This window comes from Salvelinus alpinus, chromosome 28 (genome assembly GCF_045679555.1).
Source record: "Salvelinus alpinus chromosome 28, SLU_Salpinus.1, whole genome shotgun sequence".
Lineage (NCBI taxonomy): Eukaryota > Metazoa > Chordata > Actinopteri > Salmoniformes > Salmonidae > Salvelinus > Salvelinus alpinus.
Window position 1 is genome coordinate 7,188,735 of NC_092113.1, and position 18,062 is coordinate 7,206,796.

At 45.4% G+C, this 18,062-nt stretch overlaps 1 protein-coding gene across 1 annotated transcript; it reads left to right on the forward strand.

The window, feature by feature from the left end:
- Window positions 1–647: 647 nt before the first annotated feature.
- Window positions 648–16,930, forward strand: LOC139557050 (DALR anticodon-binding domain-containing protein 3-like). Its single transcript, XM_071371370.1, has 13 exons — window positions 648–1,044; window positions 2,170–2,474; window positions 2,664–2,971; window positions 3,594–3,652; window positions 3,952–4,053; window positions 8,671–8,735; window positions 9,152–9,210; window positions 9,820–9,902; window positions 10,326–10,452; window positions 13,641–13,699; window positions 14,332–14,448; window positions 14,789–14,857; window positions 15,206–16,930. Exons 1-13 carry the CDS (start codon window positions 814–816, stop codon window positions 15,323–15,325), a joined length of 1,704 nt encoding a protein of 567 aa, XP_071227471.1. The 5' UTR covers window positions 648–813; the 3' UTR covers window positions 15,326–16,930.
- The last annotated feature ends 1,132 nt before the right edge of the window (window positions 16,931–18,062 follow it).

Genomic DNA, 18,062 nt, shown 5'->3' on the forward strand with positions numbered 1-18,062 from the left:
AAGAGATGACCAGCCATGTGATACACTGTCACAATATGTTTCCATGGTAACTAAATTAACATTCTCTTGAAAAAACTTTATTAATGAGGAATTTGTCCTCAGTTGTGGAAATGACACCACTACCTAAAGGCAGGTATATTTTGTTTAAAAACAATATAAAGAGTATACTCACAATACATATTGATATAGATTTAATTTAATCTTTCTCTAGTAGATAACATTAATAATTAATTACACATTATATAATGTTTTCTCATAGAAAAATATAGTAGAAGCGCAAAAGTCTGGGTCAGGGTCAAGGGCAAAACAGTGAACTTGAGGTATAAAATGCATCTGATAAGTAGCTGAAATACTTGATAGAGAGGTGTGAAAAAAAGTATGGGGTGATTGTAGTGTGAACATAACAAATAAAGAATAACAATTATAATAATTTAAATTAAATAAATCACTGCGAGGACATAGAAGTGCCCGTAGTTGCAGAATCACCATTAAATGACCAACATTGTTGATGAAAGTTAATTTACTATGAATTTCATAGACTGTGCTAAACAGCCAACATTGCCACACACAATATGGCGCCGTAAACTCGCGCTTTTGCCCTGCTTCACAAGGAAACGGGACTCAGGGAAACAACATTTGCACTCTACAGTTCCGCATTGTGGTTATCATGCAGTCATTCACAGCCAATACGAGATCGATCGACTAGAGCCGAGGAACACAATTTTGTCTATTTGAAAAGTTAGCTGTCATAAACACAAATGATTACTATACCGTTTAGCTCAGTTGAAGTGATGATTAGGTTGTGAGTTAGTGATGGAGAACATTGATGAGACACCGTTTCGGATCACCCGTACCGTCCAAGCTCTGGGCTTCGCACTACGGGGAGAGCCTGAAAATGTTCCCGATGCCGGTCAGGGTAGCGGGGACAGAATCTCGAGTGAGCCGGAGAAGCTTTGGTTTAAAGAAAGCAGCTCTAAGAATCTCCAAAACAGGGACTTCTTGTCACCCACTACGGTGCTGAATACGCTTTATGCAGACGGACAGGTCGGTGTGCTAGATAGCTAGCTTCTTAATATTATTATTTAATTCATTTGAACCCCATTATATTTTTCCTTTAAATTGTTTGCAGTTGGGTGCACTGGTTATAACGCATGGGTTGACAGACAGACACACGCACAGTTGACAGCACACGCTTTTCTTTTTGACAGGTTGAAGAGTCTTGAGAGATGTGGAGGCTAATTATTTTACCCCGACCTATCTTCAACATCCACTTTATGATTGTGAACCAAATGGAATTAATACATTTTCATATTTGAGACCGTTGACATTGTCCTCATCGACATAACATTTAAACCCTGCGGCAAAAATTATTAACCCATGACTGGCAAATCTAATGTGGGTCACTCACAGCAAAATGTGGCACCGTGTTTTTATATGGGGTCTATCATCTCGCGAGACGATGTTAGCATGGCATCGCCAAGGCGTTGCGAGGTCACAGACACAAAGTGATAAATCCCGCCTATTTGTACAATTTCTCTTCTTAAAGTGTGATTTTCAACCTAACCTTAACCACACTGCTAATGTTATGCCTAACTTTAAATTAAGATCTAAAAGTACATTTTAGTTTTCATACATTTTTATGATATAGACAATTTTGGCTTTGTGGCTGTGGTAACTAGTGGAAACCCGTTGCTGACGCATGCCAGATCTGGATAGGTATTTTATGTATCAGAAAACCACATCATATGTTATAGCAATCTGTCAGTCGATGATGTGGAACTCAACCATTGGTTGATGCATGGTTTGAGAGGGGATCGTGACCAAAGTAGTTGCATGGTTGCGTTCTCTGCTCAGACGTTGCATGCGTGCCCGACGTCATCGACTGTGCCGTCGGGCACCAGATTGCTATATCATATGATGTGGTTAGCTGATACGTAAATTACCTATCCAGGCATTGTAAGATCTGGCATGTGTCAGCAACGTCTGAGCAGGGGAACACGAACAGACTCATGCAGTAGGCAAATTAGGTCTATCCCACTGAAGGCAGAAGGCTACTACTACTGCAGTATTGTTTTTGACTGTGTGATTGATAGTGTATATGTCTTAGAATTTGAGAAGAACTGTCTGCAATCCATGGACAGTATGTAAGTGTGATGTGTTTGTGTCTAGGTTCCCCCAGTAGTGATGGGTAGAGTGCTGTCTCTGAAAGGGTGTGGGGTTCTCCCTGTGGCTGGTGGGGAGGTCATGGGAGAGGGGCTGAGGGTGCGGGTCGACCGGATTGCTGCGTTTCAGAAGGTCCTGAGTGGAGTGTCGGCGTACCTGAAGCCTCCTAGCCAGAGACAGGGGGGTGTGGTGCTCAACTGCCCAGCCCTTCACCCCAAACCCAATTTACCCTCCCCCGACACACTCACGCTGGGGCAACTACGCACCGTGCTGCTGACTGACCACTTAGGGGCGCTACTGAGGAGACAGGGGTGAGTTAGGACATGGTTTGATAACTCATCTGGCATTATGTCACTGTCCAGTACATTGTATGTATCCGCGTTGTGTATGTTCATGCAGTATGTGCCGGCTTAGTTAAATATGTGTTATACTGAGTATAGAGGGTTTTGCATTCTCACCATATCATATATCAGTGTTGGTAACTTCCCTGTTTTTCTCAGGTTTACTGTGTCCTGCTGCCCTGTGCTGCCTGAAGATAGCAACATCATCGTCTTCCTCCGAATACTTGGCGTCGATTGGCCGTCAGTGCCGGTCAGCTGGACCAATGACGAGAGAGAGGAGAAGATGTTGGAGGCTTTACAGAATTCCCCATACAAAGAAAGAGAGGAGACAGATGGAGGAAGGAGAGAGAGTGAAGGAAAGAAGATGGAGGGAGAGAAGGAGTGGGGGACGCTCAGGGTGAACTTGAAGAGGGTGTTTCAGGAGGAGCAGCTGCCAGGGTATGACCCCAGCCTTGGTACCTGTACAGGTGAGACATGAAGGATCTTTGACCTAGGTTAGGACCTGGGGATTGGTTGTAAACGTGTTAACCTGAAATTAACACATTCATTGGCAAAGACAGAAGGTTTGGGTCAAATTGGTCTGTAAGGCGTCTAGGTGTAGCAGGTAAGGCGGAGTCAGGCTCAGGACACAGAGATGAGTAATTCACGTAACTTTACTCAAAACAACAAATATTCCAAGAAGGAAAATAATCAAGCTCACAAAATACAGACCAACGAACAAACACGCACAAAACCATGGGGGAACCCGAGGGTTAAATAAGGAACATATAATTATGGGAATGGAAACCAGGTGTGTATAATGAAGACAAAAAAAATGGAAAATGAAAAGTGGATCGGTGGCGGCTAGAAAACCGGTGACGTCGACCGCCGAACGCCGCCTGAACAAGGAGAGGGACCAACTTCGGCGGAAGTCGTGGCATGATCAATACAATGGAATTATCTCATATGGAACTAAGTCTATAATATGACGCCTTTAGATATGAAAATTACTGTAATGTAGCCGAGGTAAATAAAACCTCCATAGCTTAACAGTCCATTATAGATTTGACTTAAGGACTGTCTAACATAATTCATGTGATTTATCCTCAGTGCATAGAGACAGTGTGTCTCATCTGGCCCAACTGGACAGGGCTACTGCAGACTGCACAGTGAGTCAAGCTTTCTATTCCCCAACGCTTTAAACATCAAGCTTTACCCGTGTACTACTATAGTAATACTATATCTATGGCCGTGTACTACTATAGTAATACTATATCTATGGCCGTGTACTACTATAGTAATACTATATCTATGGCCGTGGACTACTATAGTAATACTATATCTATAGCCGTGTACTACTATAGTAATACTATATCTATGGCCGTGTACTACTATAGTAATACTATATCTATGGCCGTGGACTACTATAACGTCTCATGTTAGGTTTTCACATCTCTTATTGACCTAGGTATCCACAGCAACCGCGGTACATGTCACTTCCTGTCAGGATGAGTTCCGTCAGCAGCAGATAGCGATGCTATGGAGAGCCAGCGGTGCAACAGTGACACAGGTTTGTTTGACAGAACGACACATTAACTAACACATAATGGTGATCTGTGCTTCACCATCACAGCAGGTTGGTGGCACCTTAATTGTGGAGGACGGGCTCGTGGCAATATCTGGAGGGGAATCAATGGAATGGTATCAAATACATCAAACACATGGTTTCTATGTGTTTGATGCATATCCATTTGTTCCGTTCCAGTCATTTTTATAAGCCGTCCTCCCCTCAGCAGCCTCCACTGTTCACCATACTAACCAAAAGAGGTGCACCCAGGGGTGAAAGTAAGCCGATGTGGTCCAGTACAGAGTACCGGCAAAATAAATAGTGCCGAAACAGCTTACCGGTAAAATATGAGACTATCACAATAATTAAAACAAAGATGGAAAGAAAACTAGGCTATTTCACAATCATTTATCATTACCGCCTGTCAGCCGCATGAGAAATTAGCGAATAGTCTTGAAAATGGATGGTATGCGCTTTAAAATGCAGTGTGGTTGGAGATGAACACAAACATTTTGCCAAGGCAGAGATGACTGGCTGCCGAGACTGAGACCCGCTCGGACAACAGTGGACACATCAAACAATTCAGGCTGTGAATTGTGTCCCAAATGACAATCACAGAATGACATGACACTTTTTGGTGTTTTTAGAGACGTCTCGTTCCATTCGTCAAATGGCGGGTGCACAGCGCACTGTTTTTGATGCTGGAATTATGCCGGACGAATGTGCGCAGCTAGCCTACTTTTTCAAGTGAATTGTTTGACAATCAGATGAAAAGGTAATACATTTTTACAGCTAATTGACTTGTCGTTACTGTTACTCCCATGCAAGCACGTGTACGCATAGGATGTCCTGTACTGGGAAGAAATGAAATCTACTTTCTCCACTGGGTGCACCAATACATTTGTCTGACGACTGATCCAAGTACCAAGTGCTTACTCTTGAGGATCAGCCGATGCCTACCAAGTTTCTATCACTCTAAATGTCAAGCTCCTGCCTCCAACCCTGGGAAACTATTCTCCACGTTCTTCTCCCTCCTCAATCCGCCACTTCCCTCCCTCTCTGTGGGCGACTTTATCAACCACTTTGAAAAGAAGGTTGGCGACATCCGCTCCTCATTCACTCAGCCTACTGAGCCCACTGGTCCTACTCACACAGAACTACGCTACGCCTTGACTTCTTTCTCCCTTCTCTCTTCCTGCCACTAGTGATGTCCGGCCACCCGACAACCTGCCCCTCTTGACCCCATCCCCTCGTCCCTTCTCCAGACCATCTCTGGAGACCTTCTCCCATTTCTCACTTCCTTCATGAACTCATCCCTGACTGTTTCCCCATCTGACTTTAAGATGGCCAGAGTCGCTCCCCTCAAGAAGCCAACACTCGACCCCTCTGACGTCGAAAACAACAGACTGGTATCCCTTCTTTCTTTTCTTCCCAAAACACTTGATTGTTCGGTCTCTGACCAACTCTCTTGTTATCTCTCTCAGAACTTCTTGACCCTTAACTAGTCCTTCTTCAAGGCCGCTCGCTCAACTGAGACCGCTCTCCTCTGTGTCTGCTCTGCCAAAGCTGACTCTCTCTCCTCTGTTCTTATCCTCCTAGATCGATCCGTTGCCTTCGACACTGTGAACCAATAGATCCTCCTTCCTGTCTCAGGCTCTGCACACTCCTGGATTGCATCCCACCTGGCAGGTCGCTCTCACCAGGTGGCGTGGATAGGATCTGTGTCTGGATCATTTGCTCTCACTGCTGGTGTCGCCCAGGTCTCGGTTCTAGGCCCCCTCTTTTCTCTTTACCCCAAGCTCTGTCATCCTCACATGGTCTCTCCTGTCATTGCTATGCAGATGACACTCATATACTCTTCTCCTCCCCCCCCCTTCTAACACCCAGCTGGAGACATGCATCTCTGCGTGCTTGGCAGACATCTCAGCTTGGATGTCGGCCCACCACCTCAAGCTCAACTTCGACAGAACGTGTTTGACAACTCCAAGGTGTTCCCCTCCCAGAGTGCAAAGAACCTTGGCGTGACCCTGGATAAACTCCCTGTCGTTCTCTGCAAACATCAACGCAGTGACTCGCTCCTGCAGGGTCATGCTCTACAACATTCGTAGAGTACGACCTTTCCTCACACAGGAAGTGGGGCAGGTCCTAATCCAGGCATTTGACATCTCCCGTCAAGACAACTGCAACTCTCTGTTGGCTGGGCTCCCCGCTTGTGCCATCAAACCAGAGTATATGAGCGGAGCTGGAGCGGAGCGTGCCCAATTTGACTGGAGCGAGATTCTCAAAGGCTGGAGCATCGGCCTTCTCGCCCGCTCCAATTTCGCTCCAGTAGCGCTCACTTCATGAGCTCAGGGCATGCCCGGTCCAGCATGCATTTGTAGTCTACTTGTGTGCTGCTATAACCCCTTAATGTCATGGAGTTCGCTAAATATGTCCATAAAGAAACTGATAAAACACACAGGTGCAAAGTCAAGGTGACTTATAAAGATGAGGACCAAGAGAAAGAGAGGGAGTGCGGTGGTGTAGAGTCCACAACTAAATAATCATTGTGGAATCTGAAAAGACACGTATCCCGAAAGCATGATAGTGCACTTACTATGTGCACATGCTAAAAGAAAGGAACGAGCTGGGTAGATAACTAAGTGTGTCATTATAGCAACGTATTTCTAAACTAAACATCAGATCTCTTAAACGTTTAAGCACATTTTTTGTTCTATTATCTATACAATAGGCCATAATTGATTTTGGGCCCATTAGGCCTGGCATGTTCCCACATTCAAGGAGCTTTCCATTTTGATTGGGTTATTTTGCCTAAAAACCTTTAGGCCTACCTATAGAAAAAATAATAAAAAAACAACTCTGCATCTCTGCCCAACCAGGCAAGAATGGCCAAAAGAGTGTTTAGCATCCCCAGTGGCTCTGCAAGTGTGGAGAGGATATTCTCCGCTGCTGGCCTGCTCTCCAGGCACCATCGCATGAGCCTGAAGCCACAGACTGGCCAAACTCATGTTTCTAAAAATGTATTCTAAAAATGAATTCAAACGCACTAATAAGTAATTTCTCATTTAATTTGTATTTAATTCTAAGTAAATCACAGCCTATATGTGCAATTTATAGACTATAATGATTTAATACAACAAAATGTTGTTTAAATGGTGAGCGCTTTATGTCCCTACCAGCCTATTGTCACACTCGCAAATGCTTCATGGTGTATTTATTTGTAGGCTATAGCCTTGAAATAATAGAGCCTAAATAATTCCTTCTTAGGCTCCCTTGTCTGGCTCCTGACCTATTTAAAGTGCTGTTTAATATGACATGTATCCTATTTGAAATTATGTGTGCTTCTTACATTCAGCTTTTCATGTTTATTCAAATACTTTTAATTCAAATCCATATGGTTTTGTTTCAATACTTCAAAACCAAATGGTTGGTCCAGGTAGTCACAAAAATAGATGGGTGTTGGTAAAATTGTGATTTTAATGAATGGAGCGAATTTGGAGCGGAAGTTTTTTTGTTGTTGTGAGTGCGGAGCGGTTTTTAACGGAGCGGTTGGAAAGGACATGGAGCGCTCAACTCCGCTCACATGCTCTGCATCGAACCCATGCAACTTATCCAGAATGCCGCAGCCCACCTGGTGTTCAGCCTTCCTAAGGACTTCCATGTCACCCCACTCCTCCGCACACTCAACTGGCTTCTAGTCAAAGCTCACATCCACTACAAGACCATGGTGCTTGCCTATGGAGCAGCAAGGGGAACTGCCCCTCCCTACCTTCAGGCTATGCTCAAACCCTACACCCCCAACACGAGCACTCCGTTCTGCCACCTCTGGTCTCTTGGCCCTCCCACCCCTATCTGAGGGCAGCTCCCACTCAGCCCAGTCGAAGATCTTCTTTGTCCTGGCACCCCAATGGTGGAACAAGCTTCCCCCTAAAGTCAGGGGGGAAAACGTCTGAAACCCGACCTCTTTGAAGAGTATCTTTAAAGCTAAAATATGTAACTTATTGGGCGACCCGACCAAATTCACGTAGAAATGTGTGTTATAGATCTGTCATTCTCATTGAAAGCAAGTCTAAGAAGCAGTAGATCTGCTTTCTGTGCTCTATTTTTATGCTGCCAGTTCTTTTAAGTTTAGTTTTTGCGTCTTTTACTTTCGGTTTTGTACACCAGCTTCAAACAATATTTAGCGTTATAAAAATAGATTTCACAGCGTTTTAGATGTTACAATGGTTCTCTACACTATAGTTGATTGTTTTGTCACATTAACTGAAATTAGACGAACTATTAGAATTTTAGCAACCAGGAAATGAGGGCGTGATTTCTGCATAAAGCAGCTTTAAACAACTCCAAAATGAAAGAAAATGGCACTGACTTTGCTGATTTGAAATACTTTGTTGAGGGAAAATGTACTTAAAACGATTGTGATGGGTTGTTGTCTCACCTAGCTATCTTAAGATATGCACTAATTGTAAGTTGCTCTGGATAAGAGCGTCTGCTAAATTACTAAAATGTCAAATGATTGACAATATTGCTTTATGCATCCACAAAACAGTTTCTCAACCTATCCTGGCTGCAACCAGATACACTATGAGTGAAGCAGTTTTCCCTCTTTCTGTTTCTCAGAGGCATCTAGTTTGTGGACCAGTGAAGACTCCTGGAAGTCACCTCAGTGCGGCCCAGTATCTCCAGTAAGAACTACATCTAGTTTTATCCATTTGATTTCTCTTTAGTCCCAGCACCTAAGTATATCACTCTTTAGTCCCAGCACCTAAGTATATCACTCTTTAGTCCCAGCACCTAAGTATATCACTCTTTAGTCCCAGCACCTAAGTATATCACTCTTTAGTCCCAGCACCTAAGTATATCACTCTTTAGTCCCAGCACCTAAGTATATCACTCTTTAGTCCCAGCACCTAAGTATATCACTCTTTAGTCCCAGCACCTAAGTATATCACTCTTTAGTCCCAGCACCTAAGTATATCACTGTGCTCCACCGTCTGCTCGAAGGTAGTCTTTTCAGATCTTAAATGTAGTCTCTACAGATCTCCTCGAGCCTCTGTATGTGTTTCTGTCTCATCGGGTCTTTGTTCGCCCTGTCCTATAGACTGAGAAGAGTGCAGATGAAGGAGGCCTCAGAGATGAAGTACGGCGAACAAGTCGAAGGTGAGTGTGCTCAATTTGTCTGAAGTGCATTTTGTAACGCGTGTGTACTTTTTAATGTGTATGAGAGGCACTGATTTGTATGATTAGGCAGTGGTGAAAAGTACTTAAGTAAAAATACTTTAGTGTGCTACTTAAGTAGTTTTGGGGGGTATCTTTACTATTTCTAATTTTACTTTTGCTTCACTACATTCCTAAAGAAAAGAATGTACTTTTTACTCCATACATTTTGGAGGAAAATGGTCCAATTCACTTCTGGTCATCCCTACTGCCTCTGATCTGGTGGACTCACTAAACATAAATGCTTTGTTTGTAAATTAATGTCTGAGTGTTGGAGTGTGCTCCTGACTATCCGTAAATAAATAAAAAACAAGAAAATGGTGCCGTCTGGTTTGCATAATATAAGAAATTTGAATGAATGAATACATTTACTTTTGATACTTAAGTATATTTAAAACCAAATACGTTTAGATTTTTACTCAAGTACTATTTTACTGGATTATTTTCTATTAAGGTATCTTTACTTACACTCAAGTAGAGCATTTGAGTACTTTTTCCACGACTGATTAGGGTATGTGATTTCTTTCCTTAATACTCCAAATCATTTTCCAGGCCAGAGTTGGGATGACATCATCAAGGTCATGACCTCAGCCACTGTGAGGTTTGAGCTACTCTCAACGGTCCATATGAGCCCGGTGAGTCTTAGCTGTGCCACTAGAGATTCTGGGTTCGAGTCCTGGCTCTGTTGCAACCGGGCGCTTCCGGGAGACCCATGGGGTGGCGCACAATTGTCCGGGTTCGGGTCGGGCTTGGCCGACAGGGATGTCCTTGTCCCATTGTGCACTAGCGACTCCTGTGGCGAGCCGGGCGTTGTGCATGCTGACACGGTCCCTAGGTGTACTGTGTTTCCTCTGACACATTGGTGCGGCTGGCTTCCGGGTTAAGTGGGCAATGTGTGTGTGTGTGCACAGTTGTGCACACCGATAATCATGTGTGTGTGTGTGTGTGTGTGAACTGGTAGCGTGCTGGCCTACCTTGCTCTCCAGGGGGTTTGTGCCTGGCTGGTGTTGTGTTGAGTCAGAGCTGACTGGCAGACTAACAACTGTTTTAACACACAGGTCACCCTGGACGTGCAGAGGGAAGGCAGTGTGTCCACCAAAGGCCCCAGAGGCGGAGTCTTCGTCATGTACAACTGTGCTCGGCTCCACACCCTCTTTGACAGTTACGAGCGAGGCATGGAGAAGGGTGAGACACGCAAGGCAACATGATGATGATATGGTCATATAGTAGATGTGACTGGCTTATCCGAAGTGACTCACAGTACTGTATATTTCTAGTCCAACCACAATCTAACACTTCCACACCCAACTGAACCACACAGTTGAACATACACTACCAATATATAATAATATCAATCCAAATGTTATTAGTCACATGCGCCGAATACAATAGTGAAATGCTTACTTACGAGCCCCTAACCAACAGTGCAGTTTTAAAAAATACCGATAAGAATAATAGATAAAAGTAATTAAAGAGCAGCAGTAAAAAATAACAATATATACAGGGGGGTGCCGGTACAGAGTCAATGTGCGGGGGCACCGGTTAGTTGAGGTAGTATGTACATGTAGGTAGAGTTAATTAAAGTGACTATGCATAGATGACAACAAAGAGTGTCAGTGGCGTTGAGGGGGAGGGGGCAATGCAAATAGTCTGGGTAGCCATTTGACTAGATGTTCAGGAGTCTTATGGCTTGGAGGTAGAAGCTGTTTAGAAGCCTCTTGGACCTAGACTTGGCGCTCCGGTACCGCTTGCCGTGTGGTAGCAGAGAGAACAGTCTATGACTAGGGTGGCTGGAGTCATTGACAATTTTTAGGGCCTTCCTCTGACACCGCCTGGTATAGAGGTCCTGGATGGCAGGAAGCTTGGCCCTAGTGATGTACTGGGCTGTTCGCACTACCCTCTGTAGTGCCTTTCGGTCAGAGGCCGAGCAGTTGCCATACCAGGTAGTGACGCAACCAGTCAGGATGCTCTCGATGGTGCAGCTGTAGAACCTTTTGAGGATCTGAGGACCCATGCCAAATCTTTTCAGTCTCCTGATGGGGAATAGGTTTTGTCGTGTCCTCTTCACAACTGTCATGGTGTGCTTGGACCATGTTCATTTGTTGGTGATGTGGACACCAAGGAACTTAAAGCTCTCAACCTGCTCCACTGCAGCCCCGTCGATGAGAATGGGGGCGTGCTCAGTCCTCTTTTTCCTGTAGTCCACAATCATCTCCTTTGTCTTGATCACGTTGAGGGAGAGGTTGTTATCCTGGCACCACATGGCCAGGTCTCTGACCTCCTCCCTATAGGCGTCTCGTTGTTGTCGGTGATCAGGCCTACCACTGTTGGGTCGTCGGCGAATTTAATGATGGTGTTGGAGTCGTGCCTGGCCGTGCAGTCATGAGTGAACAGGGAGTACAGGAGGGGACTGAGCACGCACTCCCGAGGGGCCCCTGTGTTGAGGATTAGCGTGGCAGATGTGTTGTTACCTACCCTTACCACCTGGGGGCGGCCCGTCAGGAAGTGCAGGATCCAATTGCAGAGGGAGGTGTTTAGTCCCAGGGTCCTTAGCTTATTGATGAGCTTTGAGGTCACTATGGTGTTGAACGCTGAGCTTTAGTCAATGAATAGCATTCTCACATAGGTGTTCCTTTTGTCCAAGTGGGAAAGGGCAGTGTGGAGTGCAATAGAGATTGCATCATCTGTGGATCTGTTGCGGCGGTATGTTAATTGGAGTGGGTCTAGCGTTTCTCGGATGATGGTGTTGATGTGAGCCATGACCAGCCTTTCAAAGCACTTCATGGCTACAGACGTGAGTGCTACGGGTTGGTAGTAATTTAGGCAGGTTACCTTAGTATTCTTGGGCACAGGCACTATGGCGGTCTGCTTAAAACATGTTGGTATTACAGACTTGGACAGGGAGAGGTTGAAAATGTCAGTGAAGACACTTGCCAGTTGGTCAGCGTATGCTCGCAGTACACGTCCTGGTAATCTGGTAATCTGCCCTGCGGCCTTGTGAATGTTGACCTGTCTAAAGGTCTTACTCACATCGGCTGCGGAGAGGGTGATCACACAGTCTTCCGGTACAGCTGGTGCTCTCATGCATGTTTCAGTGTTATTTGCCTCTAAGCGAGCATAGAAGTAGTTCAGCTTGTCCGGTAGGCTTGTGTCACTGGTGAGCTCTCGGTTGTGCTTTCCTTTGTAGTCTGTAATGGTTTGCAGGCCCTGCCACATCCGACGAGCGTCAGAGCCAGTGTAGTACGACTCGATCTTAGTCCTGTATTGATACTTTGCCTGTTTGATGGTTCATTGGAGTGCATAGCGGGATTTCTTATAAGCTTCCGGGTTAGAGTCCCGCTCCTTGAAAGCGGCAACTCTAGCCTTTAGCTCAGTGCGGATGCTGCCTGTAATCCATGGTTTCTGGTTGGGTATGTACGTACGGTCACTGTGGGGACGACGTCATTCGGTGCACTTATTGATGAATGCAGTGGCAGATGTGGTGTACTCCTCAATGCCATTGGAGGAATCCCGGAACATATTCCAGTCTGTGCTAGCAAAACAGTCCTGTAGCTTAGCATCTGCTTCATCTGACCACTTTTTTATTGATCTAGTCACTGGTGCTTCCTGCTTTAATTTTTGCTTGTAAGCAGGAATCAGGAAGATGGAATTATGGTCAGATTTGCCAAATGGAGGGCGAGGGAGAGCTTTGTATGCATCTCTGTGTGTGGAGTATAGGTGGTTCAGAGTTCTTTTCCCTCTGGTTGCACATTTAACATGCTGATAGAAATTTGGTAAAACTGATTTAAGTTTCCCTGCATTAAAGTCCCCCGGCTACTAGGAGTGCCGCCTCTGGGTGAACGTTTTCTTTTTGCTTATGGTGGAATACAGCTCATTCAACGCTGTCTTAGTGCCAGCCTCTGACTGTGGTGGTATGTAAACAGCTACAAAGAATATAGATGAAAACTCTCTCGGTAGGTAATACTCTACCCCAGGCGAGCAATAGCTCGAGACTTCCTTAGATATCGTGCACCAGCTGTTTTTTTACAAAAATACATAGACCGCCGCTGTTCTATCCTGCCGGTACATCGTATAACCAGTATGTTGATCAGCCACGAACCATATTTACATACTATTTAGCAGAAGCTTTTATCCAAAGTGACTTAGTCACGTGTCCATACATTTTGTGTGGGTGGCCCCAGCGGGAATCAAACCCACAACCCGTGATGTTGCAAGTGACTTGCTCTACCGACTGAGCAACACAGGACCACAAACTACCATGTTGTATATGAGTACTAGTCCACACCAATCAATATAAACATGTACAACCTTCATTGTACTATGTGTTTATTGTCATGGTGCATGTTCAGTTCCCATGTATTTGCTTCCCACAGGACTTTACCCTGAAATCCCAGAGGGCTCCCAGTTGGACTTCTCAGCTCTAAAAGAAGAGGTAGGCCCACAGTAGGTGTTCTGATCAAGGATCAGTTTGACCTGGGACCTCCCGAGTGGTGCAGTGGTCTAGCTGTGCCACTAGAGATTCTGGGTTCGAGTCCAGGCTCTGTCGCAGCCGGCCGTGACCGGGAGATCCATGGGGGGCGTACAATTGTCCGGGTTAGGGTCGGGTTTGGCCGGCAGGGATGTCCTTGTCCCATTGTGCACTAGCAACTCCTGTGGCGGGCCGGGCGTAGTGCACGCTGACACGGTCGCCAGGTGCACGATGTTTCCTCCGACACATTGGTGCGGCTGGCTTCCGGGTTAAGTGGGCATTGTGTCAAGAAGCAGTGCGGCTTGGTTGGGTTGTGTTTCGGAGGACGCATGGCTCCCAACCTTCGCCTCTCCCGAGTCCGTACGGGAGTAGCAGCGATGAGACAAGACTGTAACTACCAATTGGATACCATGAAATTGGGGGTACTGAAAGGATCAGTTTGACCTTTCAGGTCATAACTAGATGGACGGGGGATACCTGATCCTAGATCAGCACTTCTAATCCGAGACGCTTTGTGAATATCTGTGTTTAATTTTTACTTAGGTCCTCTAGAGACTGTTCTACACAGTCATGGTGTCTGTCTTTCTGTTTCACAGGGGGAGTGGCTTCTTCTGTTCAATTACCTCATTCCATTCTCTGAGCTTCTCGACCAATCAGGACAGGCGTTGGAGTGTGATGGAGGAGGGGCCAGAGTCAACCTGAAGACTGAACAGGTGAGGTTTTAAAAGGATATATTTGTAGTGTATTGAAATATCAGTTGATAGCAAAAATGAAAACATGAAGCAGCTCTTTGGTCCTTTATAAACCTGCAGTATGTAACATATTGTGTGCTATAGACTGGAAAATAAATAAATGTGACTCTGGATGACAACATGATGTTTGCTTCCAACATTAGCGCTAATTTCCTAAAGAAGTTTAGTCCGCTTCGTGTTTTGTTTCCTTGCTACGATACTAACGAGTATCGCGATACTGGTATCGTCCCTGCCCAAGTTGATATAGGTGAATGAATGCTCATACAATGTATGTTTAATGTGTGTGCAATGTGTCTCCCAGATCTGCAAGTTCCTGGTGTCTCTCAGTAAGGATTTTAGCTCCTATTACAACAGAGTCCACGTCCTTGGGGTGAGCAATCAATAATTTTACCGCTATGTCTGTCTGTCTGTCTGTCTGTCTGTCTGGTAGTTAAATTAGGTTAAAGTTAGTGGACAGTGCACTGTTAGAGCATGTGTCTCGCAGTATGTAGAATTAAATAAATGTTTGCATGTGTGTTGCCCCCTATTGTTTGACACATGGAGATCCATATGTTAACAGCCTCTGGTCATCCATACCAGGCCTGAAAACATGGCGTACTGGCAGACAGCACAGCTGATTTGGATTTAAACTGATTAAAGTTCCCACGTAGTTCAGTCCATAACGTTTAACCTCAATCTGTCTCTCTCCCTCTGTCCCCCTCTCTTCCCTTCTCTAAAGGAGCCGTTGCCTCACCTCTTCAATCAGATGTTCTGTCGGCTGCAGTTGTTGACAGCACTGAGAGAGCTTTACCATCGCGCGTTGGATACTCTTCACCTTCCTCCCATCCGGCAGCTATAGCCACAAATACCCTAACTATAGCCCCAACAAATTCCCCCAAAATACCCCGTCTGTAGCCCCGAATATAGCCCCAACAAATGCCCCCAAAATACCCTGTCTGTAGCCCCGAAATTAGCCCCAACAAATGCCCCCAAAATACCCCGTCTGTAGCCCCGAATATAGCCCCAACAAATCCCCCCAAATACTCCAACTAACGCCCAATATCGGCCGTAAATTATCACTAGCCTATCACCTACATGAAATACACATATAAATGTCACTTTTACTGCCCAAAGGTGGTACTCTACTGTAGCTATTATTAGGCTTTTATCTCCCCCCCAATTTAAACCCTGTGAAGTCCTCACGTACTTATGTATATGTGACATACACCTTGTATTACACCCAGTCTATTTACTGTTGATGAAAGAAACTGTATAGATAATTTGCACCCCTCTGTGAAGTCTTGGCGTATCACCAGTATCACCAGTATCTCTGATGTACCACAGACGCAGCCTCTACCGGAGACCCTCACTGCCTTTGAACCAATGAACATCTACCTGTCTTCAGTCTTCCCTTTTATGATACCATAGACACTATTCCGCTAACAGACACTGCCCTAGAGCCATAGATACAGTATTTACACACTCTGCATGTAAGCACTGTGTAAGCACCGTGTAAGCATTGCCCCCGCCCTCATCACTAGATATTGCTCCTGGCCACCATGAGCCATTTACTGTCCCCTTCCCCTCCTACTTGAATAATACAAATATATATATTTCATTGGAACTGGCTGTGTCAGTATTATATATATATACTGTGGTAAACCGTGGAGGTGTTGGGTTGAGCGTGTGTAACCGATGTGAAATGGCGAGCTAGTTAGCGGTGGTGCGCACTAATAGCGTTTCAATCGGTGACGTCACTCGGTCTGAGACCTTGAAGTAGTTGTCCCCCTTGCTCAGCAAGGGCCGTGGCTTTTGTGGAGCGATGGGTAACGATGCTTCGAGGGTGTCAGTTGTTGATGTGCGCAGAGGGTCCCTGGTTCGAGCCCAGGAAGGGGCGAGGAGTGGGACTGAAGCTATACTGTTACAAGTGCAGAGATTGACACAGAGACAGGGAGGCTTTAGTCCGCAAAAACAACTTTTACTAAGACAGAAAATAAATAACTTATATTTAGCCTCCAAGGCTAGTTGGCACTTTCCTCTAATTACCTCCACTTAGCTGTCCGTGTCGGGGTGCCCAGCTCCCGTATTCCCAGCAGAGGGAGCCAACGTCGCCTCATGTACCTCCCCTCTATTACCATCCCCCAGGGTAGACCTCCTGGGATACCACAATATATATAATGCAGCTATACAGTATATGGAATTATATATGTGACATAGACTAACCCACCACCACCACAGTACTTCTCTTGTGCCAAAGTACTATACAGTACTGTCCCAGATCCCAGTTCTCCATTGTCGCTCTGTGCCATATCTTGGACTGTTATTATTGTGTACGTTTGTGTGTTGGTGGTGACCCGAGCTTTACACGGACTCGCACTCTCTCTCTCTCCCACAATGTTGTCAACAGTCCATCGGGCCAATCTATTTTCCACCTAGATCAATAAATGAGTGTTGACCTCGGTGACCCCGCTGCCGTGTGTGTTAAGATGCGTGTTAAGGTTTGTATATGTACCACATTGCAGCACCGTGTGCAGCTGTTTGTTGTTCATGTTAAGTGTGATGAGTTACGGGGCAAGACTATAAATGGTTGCATAACGCCTGGGGATTACGGAAATAATTGGTTATGAGTATAATTAATTTGTAGGCCATATTAGATCACTTCCCCCATCATAGCGCTTATATAAAAAGATTTGTGGATGCTCAAGTTCACGCAAGGCAATTAAAATGGACGCCGGGGCCACGCAATTAGAAACTTATCCACATTGACGGCTATAGCGAATAATTGGTGGTTCGGCCCTCGTCATTAGCTGGTCCTGCCACATCATGCTCTATGCTCTCTGTATGTCAAACTGAGTGATTCTTTTCCCCCCTCCGCTGGAGTCCTTTTGATCCCCCCCCCCCCATCGCATACACAGATTACCATCTGACTGTCTAGATTTCTGGTCCAACATGCTATGACTTCAGCTTTTTTTTTCTGGGAATAGACTGGTTATTACAGTTTGAAAACAATTTGTGCGTGTGTGTGTGTGCAGAAGTGTGTGAGTGTGTTCCCATTACCCACAGCCAATGAGTTAAAAGAGTGGACTAGAAGTCTGACGAGACTAGGCAGGAGTGGTGCAGTACACGAACATAGCCACAGGGTGGAGCTCTACTGACAGATTTTCCGCCAACCTTGTTTTGCATCTCCTATCAAAGCGTCCCAATTCTCCTACCCTACCTGCTTGTCAATCACTCCCCTCGGGCCTCGGTTGGCCAGAGACAATAGAGGGAGGAGAGAGAGAGAAAAAGGGACGTGAACATGAAAGTAGTTCAGAAACAGAGGGATGGATACAGAAAGCGAAAGCAGAGCACACAGTCATCGCTATGAGCAAATCTACTGTCAATCTACTGTCTTAAAGGAGGGAGAAAACAGAGATGAATGAGGTCAGGGATGCTCGTGAGTGTAGAGTGATTCTTTGTGGTTGCCAGGGAGAGAGAGAGAGAGCAGGAGAGAGCACAGGAGGGCGGGAGAAAAAGAGGGAGCGAGGGAGTAGGCTAGGCTACTGATATTGATGGGTATTTAAGTGCTTTGACTGAGTGTGGCTGGGCATACCCAA

Excerpts from the sequence above, each read along its gene's own strand:
- LOC139557050 (XM_071371370.1), top strand. The coding sequence starts at position 814 with ATGGAGAACATTGATGAGACACCGTTTCGGATCACCCGTACCGTCCAA. Across the intron at positions 2,972-3,593 it reads CAGCCTTGGTACCTGTACAG|TGCATAGAGACAGTGTGTCT; the intron begins GTGAGACATGAA and ends ATTTATCCTCAG. Across the intron at positions 9,211-9,819 it reads GTACGGCGAACAAGTCGAAG|GCCAGAGTTGGGATGACATC; the intron begins GTGAGTGTGCTC and ends ATCATTTTCCAG.